At 47.8% G+C, this 12,548-nt stretch overlaps 1 protein-coding gene across 1 annotated transcript in view; it reads right to left on the bottom strand.

Annotated features, from left to right (window-relative positions):
- Positions 1 to 4,616: 4,616 nt before the first annotated feature.
- PIGK (phosphatidylinositol glycan anchor biosynthesis class K) overlaps positions 4,617 to 12,548 on the bottom strand; it is a 90,035-nt gene continuing 82,103 nt past the window's right edge. The window contains exon 11 of the mRNA XM_074221138.1: positions 4,617 to 8,188. Coding sequence (XP_074077239.1) covers positions 8,072 to 8,188 — 117 coding nt within the window. The 3' untranslated portion in view covers positions 4,617 to 8,071. The remainder of the gene's footprint in view (positions 8,189 to 12,548) is intronic.

The raw sequence follows: 12,548 nt of genomic DNA, 5'->3' as shown, positions 1-12,548 counted from the left end.
GAATTAATACAAAGCAATTCATTTTTAGTGACTTGTCCAGGGTATGAGGAAGAGCCTGAGGCTGGATTTGAACTCAGGTCTTCTGACTCCAGGCCCCTTTCTTTGTATCACCCTCTCTTGGCATGATGGCTGAGACTATTATACACAGGTGGTGCAGTGGATAGACTGGCCTCAAGAGCAAACTCTCCAAGGTCATAAGGTATGGAGAAAGGTCCACCTTTCCTCTCCAGGGTTTAAATAATCAATCAATAGCACTGATTAAGCACTGAATACCAATGCTCTGGAGTCAGGAAGACCCAAGTTCAAATCTGGCCTGAGACACCTGCCATTTCCTAGCTTCTGCAAGTCATTTAATTCTGACTGCCTCACACCTAGGACCATCTCCAGTCATCCTGATCCCTATCTGGCCACTGGACCCAGATGACTCTGGAGGAGAAAGTGAGGCTGAGGACTTAGCACAGCTCCCCCTCATTCAAATTCAATTCATGTGCTTGCCATAGCATCACCTCCCTGTGGTTGTGGTCTTCTTCAGAACAAACATCAAAACCGGGTCACTGGTGAATGTAGGGATGGCTGAGATGCGGAGGAAGGAAGACCAGACCCAAGGCAAAAACAGAACTGGACCTGCGCTCAAGGAGCTTCTTGACTAGAAATGAGGTTGACTAGAGAAGGGGATCATAGAAGCAGAAATTTGAAGGGGACACTTTTCAGGACCTGGGAATTATGCAGATGCAGAGGTGAGGATGCTATGGTAAACTGCAGCTGCCAAGAGGAGTCCAGTTCTCCAAAGAGGAAGGAAAACCCAGTCTCTCTCTCTCTCTTTCTCTCTCTCTCTCTCTCTCTCTCTCTCTCTCTCTCTCACACACACACACACACACACACACACAGCATACACCATGAAATTCCCAGAATTCCTTTAAAAATACCAATTTCCAAGTAGAGTGCCATTAAAACGAATGGGGAGGGAAAAGTACTTGAGATCAGTTGTTAATGAAATGTCATTATCAAAGCAAGATGGCCAACAAGTAACTTGAAATTGCTCTAAAATGAATAGAATAAAATCATAACTGGTATAAATAATAAATTTCTGTTTATTTGGACCACTGGTGAGCAGTGGGAAGAGACAAGTTCATTGGTATCCTCTGCATCTCTCTAGGGTAGTTTAAACCCAAGAAAAATTATTTCAGACAATGCTGTGGAGAGCTATCCAACAAAGCCATTTTCATGGGAACCAGAAAGTCATTATGGAAAAGACTTCTGGCTAGTGAGACTTCTTGAAAAGAAGGCAGTAGTGGTCCTTCTTGCATTAAGGTTCTGGGTGGGGCAGATAAACTGAGTGACCAACTAAGCCCCTCCTGTTTATTTAGCCTGTTGAGGAGCTCAGGGAGCTCCCCTAGCATCAGGTGGGCTTCCTAATAGCAAACAATATAACATTTCCTGTAGGGCCCCCTAGGATCTAGGCTCAGCCCTGCACTAGTGAACATTTTAATCAACGATTCCTATAATAATATTTGCTGTTCAGCCATTTCAGTCATATTTGACTCCTCATAACCCATTTAGGGTTTTCTTGGCATAGATACTGAAGCAGTTTGTCATTTCCTTCTCCATTTTGCAGATGAGGAAACTGAGGTAAACAGGGTGACCTGCTTTGTCCAGAGTCACAAAGCAAAACTTGAACTTGGGAAGATGAACCTTCCTGCTCCAGGGGGAGCCCCCCTCCCAACCACCTACTAGAGTGACCTAAAGTTGGGAGTCAAGGCAATTCTTCCTCAGATAGAGAATTCCTTCAGGGGTCTTTATATGTCCTTCCCATCTAGAGGCTCAAGGCTTCCTTGAGGCAAGGACAGAGATTCCTGCAGGAGGAGGTGGGGACATCCATTGGAAGAAACCATCCTGAGGAAGGATGATGGGCCGTGGGTGAGAGAAGGCTCATGGGTGAAGATTTCCAGGGCACCCTGTCACATTCAAAATTCATTATTTCTAAAGCTTACAGATAGGCTGCCATGCCAGTGGGCACCACTGGCAGAGGTGCCATGTCTAACTCTAGATGAGGCAGCTCAATCAAGGAGAGGACCAGAAGAAATGCAGCACCATTCTCCTTTTAGTTTTTCATTTATTTGAGCTTATCGTCTGTCCCTGAACGTGGGCCTTGACGTGACGGCAGCGCCTCCCGGTCCCGTGCTCATGAACGTCTGTCATCCTGAGCATCCCAGGGGAGGTCGGGCTCAGACGAGGCACATTTCCCTTCTGCTGCTTTTGAGGAGAAACACCAGAGTCACGGCCAAGCTGACAGGGAAGTGAGCAGAAAGACCCCAGTGACCCGGGGGCTTTTCATGCCACAGATGGTTCATGACCCTCCTGCCCGCGTCTTGCTCCAAGGTGATCCTAGGTCTGATCATCTGGCACCAGATTCACCAGTTCCTGGGCATTCAGAGGGTAGTGCCACTGGCCAGGTCTGTGGGTGGCCTGAAGGGAGATAAGGTTCCTCAGTATTCATGGGGGTGATCTTGACTCGGGTTGGACTTGGGATTGTCCCCTAGCAAGCACCCCCATTCTGGAGCTTTGAGGTGAACTTTATAGTCAGCTTTGAAAACAATGTTTTTGACAGCAAATATGAATCTTTTCTTTCATGAATTTAAAAATCTACTCTAATTATTATACTGCTCTGGTGACATGGGCTTATTTTATGAATCATCGACGCGTTTTTAAAAGTACCGTGGCCAAGCAACATTTACTGTTGAAAGCTGAGAAATCCACAGGTCAGGAATTCTAAATGATGATTCCCCCAGCAACTGTAACACGGTTCTACATATACATTATGGAAGAAATGTTCCCCACAAACAGCAGAGTGGAATCTACCCAATAAGCAAAACCAGGCTGAGCTATGCTAGCTAGGGGAATCATCATTTTCAACTGGCTGCATCTATAGAAAAATCGAAACCATAAATACATTCTTTTTTGCATTTAATTCTAATTTTTACTTGATCCAATTTAATCAACTTTGCATTCAAAATACATTTTCCTTCCATAAACTGCAAATGAGTCCCTCGCATCATTTTTTTAAACCCCACCTCCTCGATTCCTTATTCCAGGGGGGCTCATCTTGGAGATGGACGGCCCCTCCCCCAATGCCAGAGTCTGCCTGCAGGGGAACATTTATCTCTGAAGGAGGCAGAAGAGGGGGGGTTGACCGAACCAGAGAGAATACCAATCACTCAGAGTGGCCCACAACTGGAACGGGAGCATGGGAAGGAGGCCATGGGAGGCTTATTGTACCCTTGCCATCTTCTCATGCAGAAAGCAAACACTGGCCAGGTGCCAGGCCCTTATGTTTAGAGCAGAATATTTTTGATGGTTCAACCTAGAGAAGAAATGGCCTAGTGGGGTCAAGACAGTCTTCAAATATTCAAAGGAACCAATGGGGTGGAGGAAGTGAGGTGGCCCTGTGGGGAGAGTAGGGGACCTGGTGTCAGGAAGACCTGCCTCAGACAAGTCACTTCACCTGTCTGCCTCAATTTCCTTATCTGTAAAATAAGGATAAGCATAGCAGCTGTCCTGCGGCCCTTGTGAGGATCAAGGAATATTACTGGATACTCCAAGGGGCAGAATAAGACCCTGGGATAGAAAATACCAAGAGGCTGATATGGGTCAATTGAAAGACTTCCTCACAGTCTGGACGTTGCCTTCCACTTCTCCTGTGCTACAGTCAGGTGATGGGAGAAACATCATTCTTATATTAGTGATCTGTTCAACCCTTGCAATGCTATTGGGGGGAAGAGCATTCCATGGAGGCTCGCATCCCCAAGGAGGAGCCTTCCACCACCACCCCCCCCGAAGGGACCCTGTGGATGGCATCCTCAGGGCACCAAGCTCTATAATACCTTTCCTCAATAGCCTCCTCCCCCTTTCCTCTGGAGTCCATGGCCTTGTCCCCATGTCTGAAGGATATCCAGCCCACACTATTTTTGAATGGTGTGAGATTCTCCCTTTTAATTGATAACAAGAATAATGATGATTAATACAATTTGAATGGGATGAGCAGGCCCACCGAGGAAGGTTTTTCAGATCAGTGATCCCCTCGTCACTTTGGAGACTAAACCAGAGGCTCCTTGAGGACGGGGACTGTTTGGTTTCTCTCCTATACTCTTGTGCCCAGCATGGAGTCAGTCACACACTTAAGGTTCAAGGTGAGTGCCACAGACCCCATCATCCAGGGACCTGGCCCCAAGCAGGCCCAGGGAGGATTCAAAGAAGCATTTGGTCCATGGTCATACAACGGCCAAGACTCAGACCCCAGGCTCTCTAATCCACCCATCTCCCTTCTTAATGGACCCAAGCAAACACGCAGACATTTATCAAGTGTTAACTGTAAGCCGAGCCCTGGATAGAGATCCCAGTTCAAACCCCACCCCAAACACTTACAAAATGTGTGGCCCTGGGCAAGTCACTTCACCCTGCTTACCCCAGTTTCCTCATCAGTAAAATGAGCTGGAGAAAGAAATGAGCCACGATCTCTGCCAAGAAAACCCCAAGTGGGATCACAGAGTTGGACCTGACTGAAAAGACCAAACAACAAACTTCTGATGACTAGAAGAGGGGGAAAGAGGAGCCAGGAGTCAATCAATCAAGAAACATTTATTAATCAATCAACAAACATGTATTAAACATTGGGGACACAAAAGAGACAAAAAAACAGGCCCTGCCCCCAAGGAGCTTGCAGTCTAATCCACAGAAACCAGCTCTTTATAGGACCAGGAGGGCTGGCGGGGCTTTGGTGGGGCCTTGAAGGAAGCCTGGTCCAAGGATCACTACTGTCTTCCAAGGAGAGTGACCTCTCACACAGCTAGGAAGTGTCATGTGTCTGAAGTTGGATTTGAACTCCTGTCTTTCTGACTCGGGGAGTCAAGTCTTCTTTGGCACTTCCAGTTTGCAAAGCTCCTTGAGGAGCCCCCCCTGGACCTCCCAAGTATCCTGGCAGTTACAGTTAAGGCGTCCGAGGCAGACGGAGGTGAAGAGACCCGACCAGAGTCAGAGGCCAGGTGACTCCAGGTCTGGCCTTCAGAGCCCTCTCCAGAGGAGCCTTGGGGTGGGGGGCGGATGACTGGGTCTGGGGGAGTAACGACTCCTTCATGGATGGGCGGGTTCTGTGTCCTGGACCCAAAGGGCAGTTCAGTCCTATGAACTACAGGTGCTTCCCAGCCAGAGGCAGCAGGTGGCGCCATGGACAAAACAGCAGCCCGGAGGCAGAAGACTAAGTTCAAATCCTGCCTCAGACACTTGCTGCCTGCCTCAGTTTCCTCATCCCAGGATCCTATTTGTACAGCTCTCAGTCACATTTCACAAATGGCATGTTCCTCCCTTCCCGCCCCCCCAGCCCGTTCTCAGGGAGCCCGATCCACTGCGTCAGCCCCTTCCTCCGAGAGCAGCACCTTAAAGAGGCCTCAGTCGACTCGCCCTCTCCCTGGACACATCTCTTTTTCCGGGGCTCACTCTCTGCCTCTATATATAGAGTCGGGGGGTCCCAGACGTGGAGATAAAGAGAAAGCTTAGAGCCATTCCTGCAGGTTTTCATTCAGAGGCTCAGCTCTCTTCCCCAAGTCAGGATGCTCAAGTTGCTAGATTAAACAAATGAAGTGAAAAGCTTCAGGCCCCCCTCTCCCCACAACGCCACACAACAGCTCTGGGAGGGTGGGGGGAGAGAGATGCGCAGGAAGAAGCCCTGCCCAGCCTGGTGAGAGCGAGAGGGAGGGAAAGGACTCGCCATCTCCATTCCTGACCCCAGCATCAAAGAGGAAGACTCCCTTGGGTCCTCTCTAAGGCTGTCCCAACTCCGGTGGGCCCCTCAGCTTGTTCCCCTGAGTTGGAACCCAGACCAGAAGCCAATCCCCCACTGGTCCCTCCTCCACCCCGGCCCCTTCAGCTGGCCTTATCAGCAGACCCTCCCTAGGGCATGGCTTAGAATTACGGGGAATGTAGTTTTCAAATACCAAGGAATTGAGCATCTGGTGACACAGTGGATAGAGCCCCAGCCCTGGAGTCAGGAGTACCCGAGTTCAAATCTGGCCTCAGACACTTAATAATTACCTAGCTGTGTAACCCCATTGCCTTAAAATAACAAAAACATAAAAATAATACCAAGATATCTCATAAGACTGTGCAGTCACCAACATAAAAGGCCATGACGCCGAGACCATCTGAAAGGCGAAAGCAGCCTGGTCCCGGAGCAGGCCAAGAAGCTTTTCTTTCTCAAGCCCCTGCCCTCAAGGAGCTCCCTATCTCATGGTCAACAACTCCACTCAAACCAGCTCTGGAAACAAAGGAGAGACTGGTCCCCGAGGGCGCTGGGGAAGGGCCCCCGGAGAAGGCAATCATCCCACTGGAGGGATGAGAAGCCTGGAACAGGAGGAAGGGGCAGGTTGGGGGGCTTTGGTGCTTCCTCTTGGAGGCCCTCGCTGTTTCCCCTTTTCCTTATCTTTTAGCAGGGGTCTGGGGCCATGCTGAGGGGGTCTGGGCCTGGTCCTGGGGATGACGATGACCAGTTCACATTCTTGGTTCCCTGAAAGGGCAGCAGACTCAGAATGGGATGTCTGGAGAGGTAGAGGCTAACACCATTATGGGAGGAGGGGGCCAGGGGCCAGGGGCAGGTCATAGACACCCGAACTGGGTCCTGAAAGAAGGGAAGAATTATGGGGGAGAGGGAACACGTTCTAGGACACACGGGGGTATGGGCCAGCTGGTGAGGGCAGGGTAAGGGGGCCCAAGAGCAGACTAGAGAGCAGTTGCCACGGGATCCATGGGGGGCCCTGAGGAGCAGGTCACTCTACACCAGGCATTCCTAGCATCTTTTATTTCCAGACTCCGGTGTAGTCTGTAGATGCCTGAAATCCTCAGAAGTGGTTTTAAATAGATAAAATCAAGTCCACAGGCTTCCAAAGGAAACCCGGTGTTGGTGAAACAAAATTGTGCTTCTTCCCCTCCCAGCCCAGGGACAGAATCTGAGGTCTGCAGGTTAAGAGCCCTGCCTCTGGTTCCCAGGTGATGGGATGCTTGGGGGCTACCTGGAGTGAGGTGATCAAAACAGCAGGTGAGGTATGGGCAGGAGGGCAGGAGAGTTAAAAATGACCTGTGATGATCCAGGTGAGGGTACTCAAGGCCTGAGGTGGGGGGAAGCCAGGAAAAGGCTCTAATTCCCAATTCCCGATTCCCGATTCCCAATGGACTGATGGACAGAGGGAGGGTCTGAGGGAGGGGAGAGGTGAAGAGGTGAGTGCCCATGACCCCATCAGCGTGAGGATTTTCTGAGACCCTGGCGAGCATGGGATGCTCACACAAAGCTCCCAAGATGCCCCGAGGAGGTGCCCCTTCAGTGCCAGGAAATGCTGGAGGGATGGGGGGGAGATGATGAGAAGAAGCAGCATCTTGTGGCAAAATGGACAGAGGTGAGGCACTCCCACATGAAAGTCTATAAAATCTTGACTCCCTTCAGGGTTCAAGGCAGGGACCACCTACAGGAAACTGCCCCAGTCTTCCTAGGGGAAATGCTCCTGGGTGCCATTAGAGAAGTGGGGTACAGTGACCGGGGACTGCTGCTCCAGAGACGCCCTGGCGGACACCTATGGCCAGTGTCGGCTCCTTGCAGCAGAAGGAGAGGAGTCTAAGCCAAGAGACCCCAGGCTCGGGACCTCACCTTCCTGGAGAGATGCCCTGACTGCCTCCTGCGCCTCACCCCAGGGTCCTCTCCAGCACCCCCATAGCAACTTCATATAAAATCATGCATCACACTGGCCAGGGGACCCTTCAGAACTGGCTGGGAGGGCAGGCCTCATTTCCACATTTATTAATAAACCCAAAGTGTTCACAATGAAAAGTTAACATTTTAAACCATCAGCCAAAGATATGATCTGCTTACGCCATATTCACCATGTTTTAACACCGAAAATGAAAAGTCTTTTAACAGTGATACAGGTTTCAGGTATAAACCAAATTACAGAGAAAAGACCCAAGTCAAAGCCCAGGTCTCCTCCTCCTTTCCTCACGCGTCCAGAGCACCATCCACGCCGCAGTCACTCCTCTAGAACACGTACTTCATGTGCTTAATGCCATAAGTCTTGAAGAAGACCATGAGGATAAGGGCCCAGAGCCCCAGGATGAAGCCTCCCGGCGGGTGCCAGTCCTTGGGCTTGGGTTTCTGCAAGGCAGGACCAGACATTAGGGGTCACTCAAGGCTACAACTGATGGCAGAGCAAAGCAAGACTGGATTTTAGCATTTGCTTTCTAAACCTGGAATTTAATTAAGCCAGAAGCCAAACAGGCCGAGCCCCCCACCCAGCTCCCTCTTTCCTTAGGGGGAGGGGAGTCGGGGCTTTCTTTTTGCCTGGTAAATATCCCAATGACCCCAACGACTGCTGACAAGGCCAATGGCCAGCCCAGTGCCTGGTTCAGCTCCCTCGTGAGCGCCAGGTCTCTGAGCCTTGGCCATTTCTGTCAGTCATAGTGCAAATACAGACCCCAGGGCGGAACCAAGAGCCGAATCAGGTATGCACAGACCCCAAGACACAGAGACTTTGTGGGTGTCCCTGAGAAGGCCCTCCTCCCGTTCCCCCCACAATTCACTGTGTCAAGCAAATGAAGCACTGGGGGACTCAAACTGTGGGAGGGATCAGAGACTCTTGCACTTCTTCACCATCCATCTGGACTTCCAGGCAGTAGTGGATGTGCCTCTTGCCTTCGCCTTCTTCTTCTCAGAGTCTCCTACTGGACTCTCCTCCATCCCTACCCACTAACTCCAAGTGTCTGCTAAAGACTCTTACACCCTACTCTCCAGCAGCCACATTGGGCTATTTGTTTTTCCTGACCATCAACAAGTCCAAACCCTATCTCCATCCCTTTGCAGTGGCAGGGCTCCCAAGCTGGGATACTCCACATGCCCAAATCCTTCAACCTAACCCCAACAGGTCCTTCTTTGTTCCTATAGCTGTTGGAGGCTCCACATTCATGTCATTGTATTCCAGTTTTTACATGTGGCTCCCCCCAGCCCCCAAGAGATTAAAAGTTCCTTGAAGGCAGGGTTTGATTTTCCTTTTTCTTTGTATCTCCCATCTAGCATGAGGCCTGGTACACTCTAAATATTTAATAAATGCACAGATCAACTGACCTACTTCACAGTATAGCAATGAGGACCCAATGAGATGATGTATATAAATGTGAGACTTCATCATTATTCTTTCACATTCTTAATTGAAATAGCTAAGAGTTAAAAAAAAAAAAAAAACCACAAATGTTTGGTTTGTTTAGATGATTGTATTTTTATTCAAAAGGGAAAATAACCAAGATATGTTAACTTGCCATTTTAGTTAACAGGCTGGTATTTATGATGATGGATATTATCTTATAAATAAAAAATTGGGCAAAACAATTTCTCCAAGATCTATAATTACCATACTGAATCGAAGATGGCTTTCCCAATGATTTCACAAGTAACTGCTTTACACTCACCGAACTTCAGTCAGAAAGGCTCTTGATCCCCATGTAATCTAATCCATCCCCAAAAGAAGCCTTCTACCCACTACCTGACAAGGGGTCAATCAGCCTGAGCCTAACAACATCAGAAAGGAGGCAGGCTACTCAGCGTGTCCAGAGGCGGCCCATGGCACTTCACTCTTAGATGGTCTCATCCCCCTCCCAGAGACATTGGCCTCTTTGCTAACCCATTCTGTACTTGAAGACAACTCTTCTTCCCGATTCATTTCCCTGCCAGGTTATTCATCCCCAGCTCTTTCCCCTGGCTCCTCATCTGCCACAACCTCCATCCAGTGAAGCCTCTGAGGTTCCCCACTCCTGGATGTTCTATTCCTAAACCATGGGGCTCAGAGCTAAGATGATTTCAGGCCTGGTCTGTCACTCCTCTTCTACTGCAGCCCAAGAGGTCCTCAGCTTTTTTACTTGATTGTGACAAGATATAACTGGCCCCTACTGGGCTCACTGCCCACTTAACATCATCCTTCACCCCAGGGAAGTGAAACTGGTCCCTATGAAATCCCATCTCATTTCCTGCCCATGTCTTTTGGGATCTTGAGACTGTCATTCAGTATGCTAGCTTTCTGTCACCTTCAAACCAATCCACATGTCATAATCTAGATAAATGACAAATATACCCTGCATTTTTTAAACTCAGATTTCCTATCTAGTTTTTGAAATGATGATTGAAATCAATCTGATAATTTGGTTTCAATCATAGATTCCTAGAACTTCAAAGTGAAAGAGGATCTCAGAGATCAGCTGATCCAGTTGAGGTCCAACAAGGACACGAAGGCTTCACTCTGCCCCAGAGAATGAGTGGTCTAGCCAGACTAGTCCAGCCTCTTGAATCCCAGGCCAGGCCTATTTCCATAAACAAAACTGCCCTCTGCTCTTGCCAACAAAGATCCAAGCTTCATTTCTGAATAAACTTCTCTTTCTGATGTGCTCATTTCATTGATCTTGAACTATCAGCCTCTTTTTCTTGAAGCTGAGACAAAAATCATTAAGCAACATATAGCTTCAATTCAGTCTCTGAGCTTTAAAAGTCTCTCTGATTTTCCATGGAATTCTATTTATTTAGAGAATATAAAGAAGTTAGTGAATGCCTAGGAACCCAGGAACATGGATTGGAGACTTGTTCCCATGAGATTTCATGTCACTGGATCACAGGATGGCCAGCACCATCTTACTATCTGAACTTAAGGACACAATAATAATCTGTTTAAAGTGACTAGCACTGCTTGGGTATGCTCTTTTAAAAAAACCTTAAGCCCAAACCAAGAGAAGGAAAAGTAGCTGACAATTATGAAACTACATCCTCACTGAATCATCTTGAAGATAAAAGATAATAAATACAGAGGACAAATTATGTTGAATATTATTGTGGGTACATTTGAACACCAACCACCACAATGCCATTTTACAATTTACTTCTTGGTTAATGTTTGTAGATACTGGCCTCATTAAGCTCCAAGTGAGAATCAATACCTACTCAATAAGGGTCGTAAGAAGAAAAATGGCGGTCCTTGGCCTGGAAGAGCACACACTCTCCTAGGGAGGGACAACATGGCATGTGCATGTACCATACCTGGAATAAGTTTTTTTCTTGTAAAGGTTGAGGCTTCCTCTAAACATATACCTGAGAAGACTACAGCAGCTCAACGAAGAAAACATGGAAGCGGAGACAGGCAGGACAAGGCATTTAAGGGAGGGATTGTCAAAGACGGAGACAAGAAGAGTCATTCCAGGTGTGCAGGAGCCCTCTGATATCACCGTGCAGAGCACAGAGGCCTCTTTGGACTTGGGCAATGGCCTGGAGTCAAATTTGACTAAAATAGTGAATGATCCAAATAAAGACTTTAATGGCTGATTGGAGCCAGACTACAGAAAGGGAAAGGGTCACACACAAAAGCCTTAGGAGACCCTTCCAGCTCAAGACATTTTATGGTCCTGAGAGAAGGAAGAGACATAATAGAGAACTGATGGTGTTCCAAATCACTAGACATGGGAGGGGGCTCCAAGGTGTCAAATTTGAGTAACTGGGAAGATGGTGGCTTCTCAATGGAAGGGTAAAGGTTTAAAGGGCACCAAGTCAGGGAATGAATTCCAAAGAAAGGGGCAGGGATGCATAAATGGATCTGGAAGTCATCTGTGTAGGAGAAAGCCTTAGAATTTTTTAAAGGTATAGATTTTTTTTTGTTTTTGAAGTTCCATAGGCATCCAAGACTTAACTCCAAAGTTTTGAGAACAGTTACAGGAAAGTAACTGAGCTGCAGTACTGATCTATTTAGGTCAAAAATGACTATTCTAAAAAAAATAAAGAAAATATGAAATCGATTTGTTTTTTCCTTCCCTTGCCTCAATACAACAACTTGGTTATTTTTGAAACTTTATTTTTTTTTGCAAGGCAAATGGGGTTAAGTAGCTTGCCCAAAGCCACACAGCTAGGTAATTATTAAGTGTCTGAGGCCGGATTTTAACTCAGGTACTCCTGACTCCAGGGCTGGTGCTCTATCCACTGTGCCACCTAGCCACCTCCTATTTTTGAAACTTTAAATGAAGACTTCCTCTCAACTCCAATCACTGGTGGATAGACCCCCTCCCAACCCATTTTAGCTTTGGTCTCTTTAGAAAAATGATCCCATATAGACTCACCTACCCACCCATGAACTGTGAGTGCTTAATGATGATGATGGTGTTTGTCTCTCGCTTTCCAACATCATGGAGGGGATGCCATGACAAGCACATGAATTGGATTTAAGGAAGGGGTGCTGTGCTAAGACACCTCACTTTCTCCTCCAGAGTCCTCTGGGTCCAGTGACCAGATATGGATTAGGATGAATGGATGTGAGGCAATCAGGAGTAAGTGACTCACCCAAAGTCACACAGCAGTAAGTGCTGGAGGCCGAATATGAACTCAGATCCTCCTGACTCCAAGGTCAGTGCTCTATCTACCTAACTGTCCAGTGATTAATAAAGGTTGGCCAAAAAGGCTTTGTCCAACAACCCCAGACCTGGATGAGGCCATG

This window comes from Macrotis lagotis, chromosome 2 (genome assembly GCF_037893015.1).
Source record: "Macrotis lagotis isolate mMagLag1 chromosome 2, bilby.v1.9.chrom.fasta, whole genome shotgun sequence".
Lineage (NCBI taxonomy): Eukaryota > Metazoa > Chordata > Mammalia > Peramelemorphia > Peramelidae > Macrotis > Macrotis lagotis.
The sequence above is the reverse complement of the archived record's forward strand: the minus strand, read 5'-3'. Positions and strand labels throughout refer to the sequence as shown.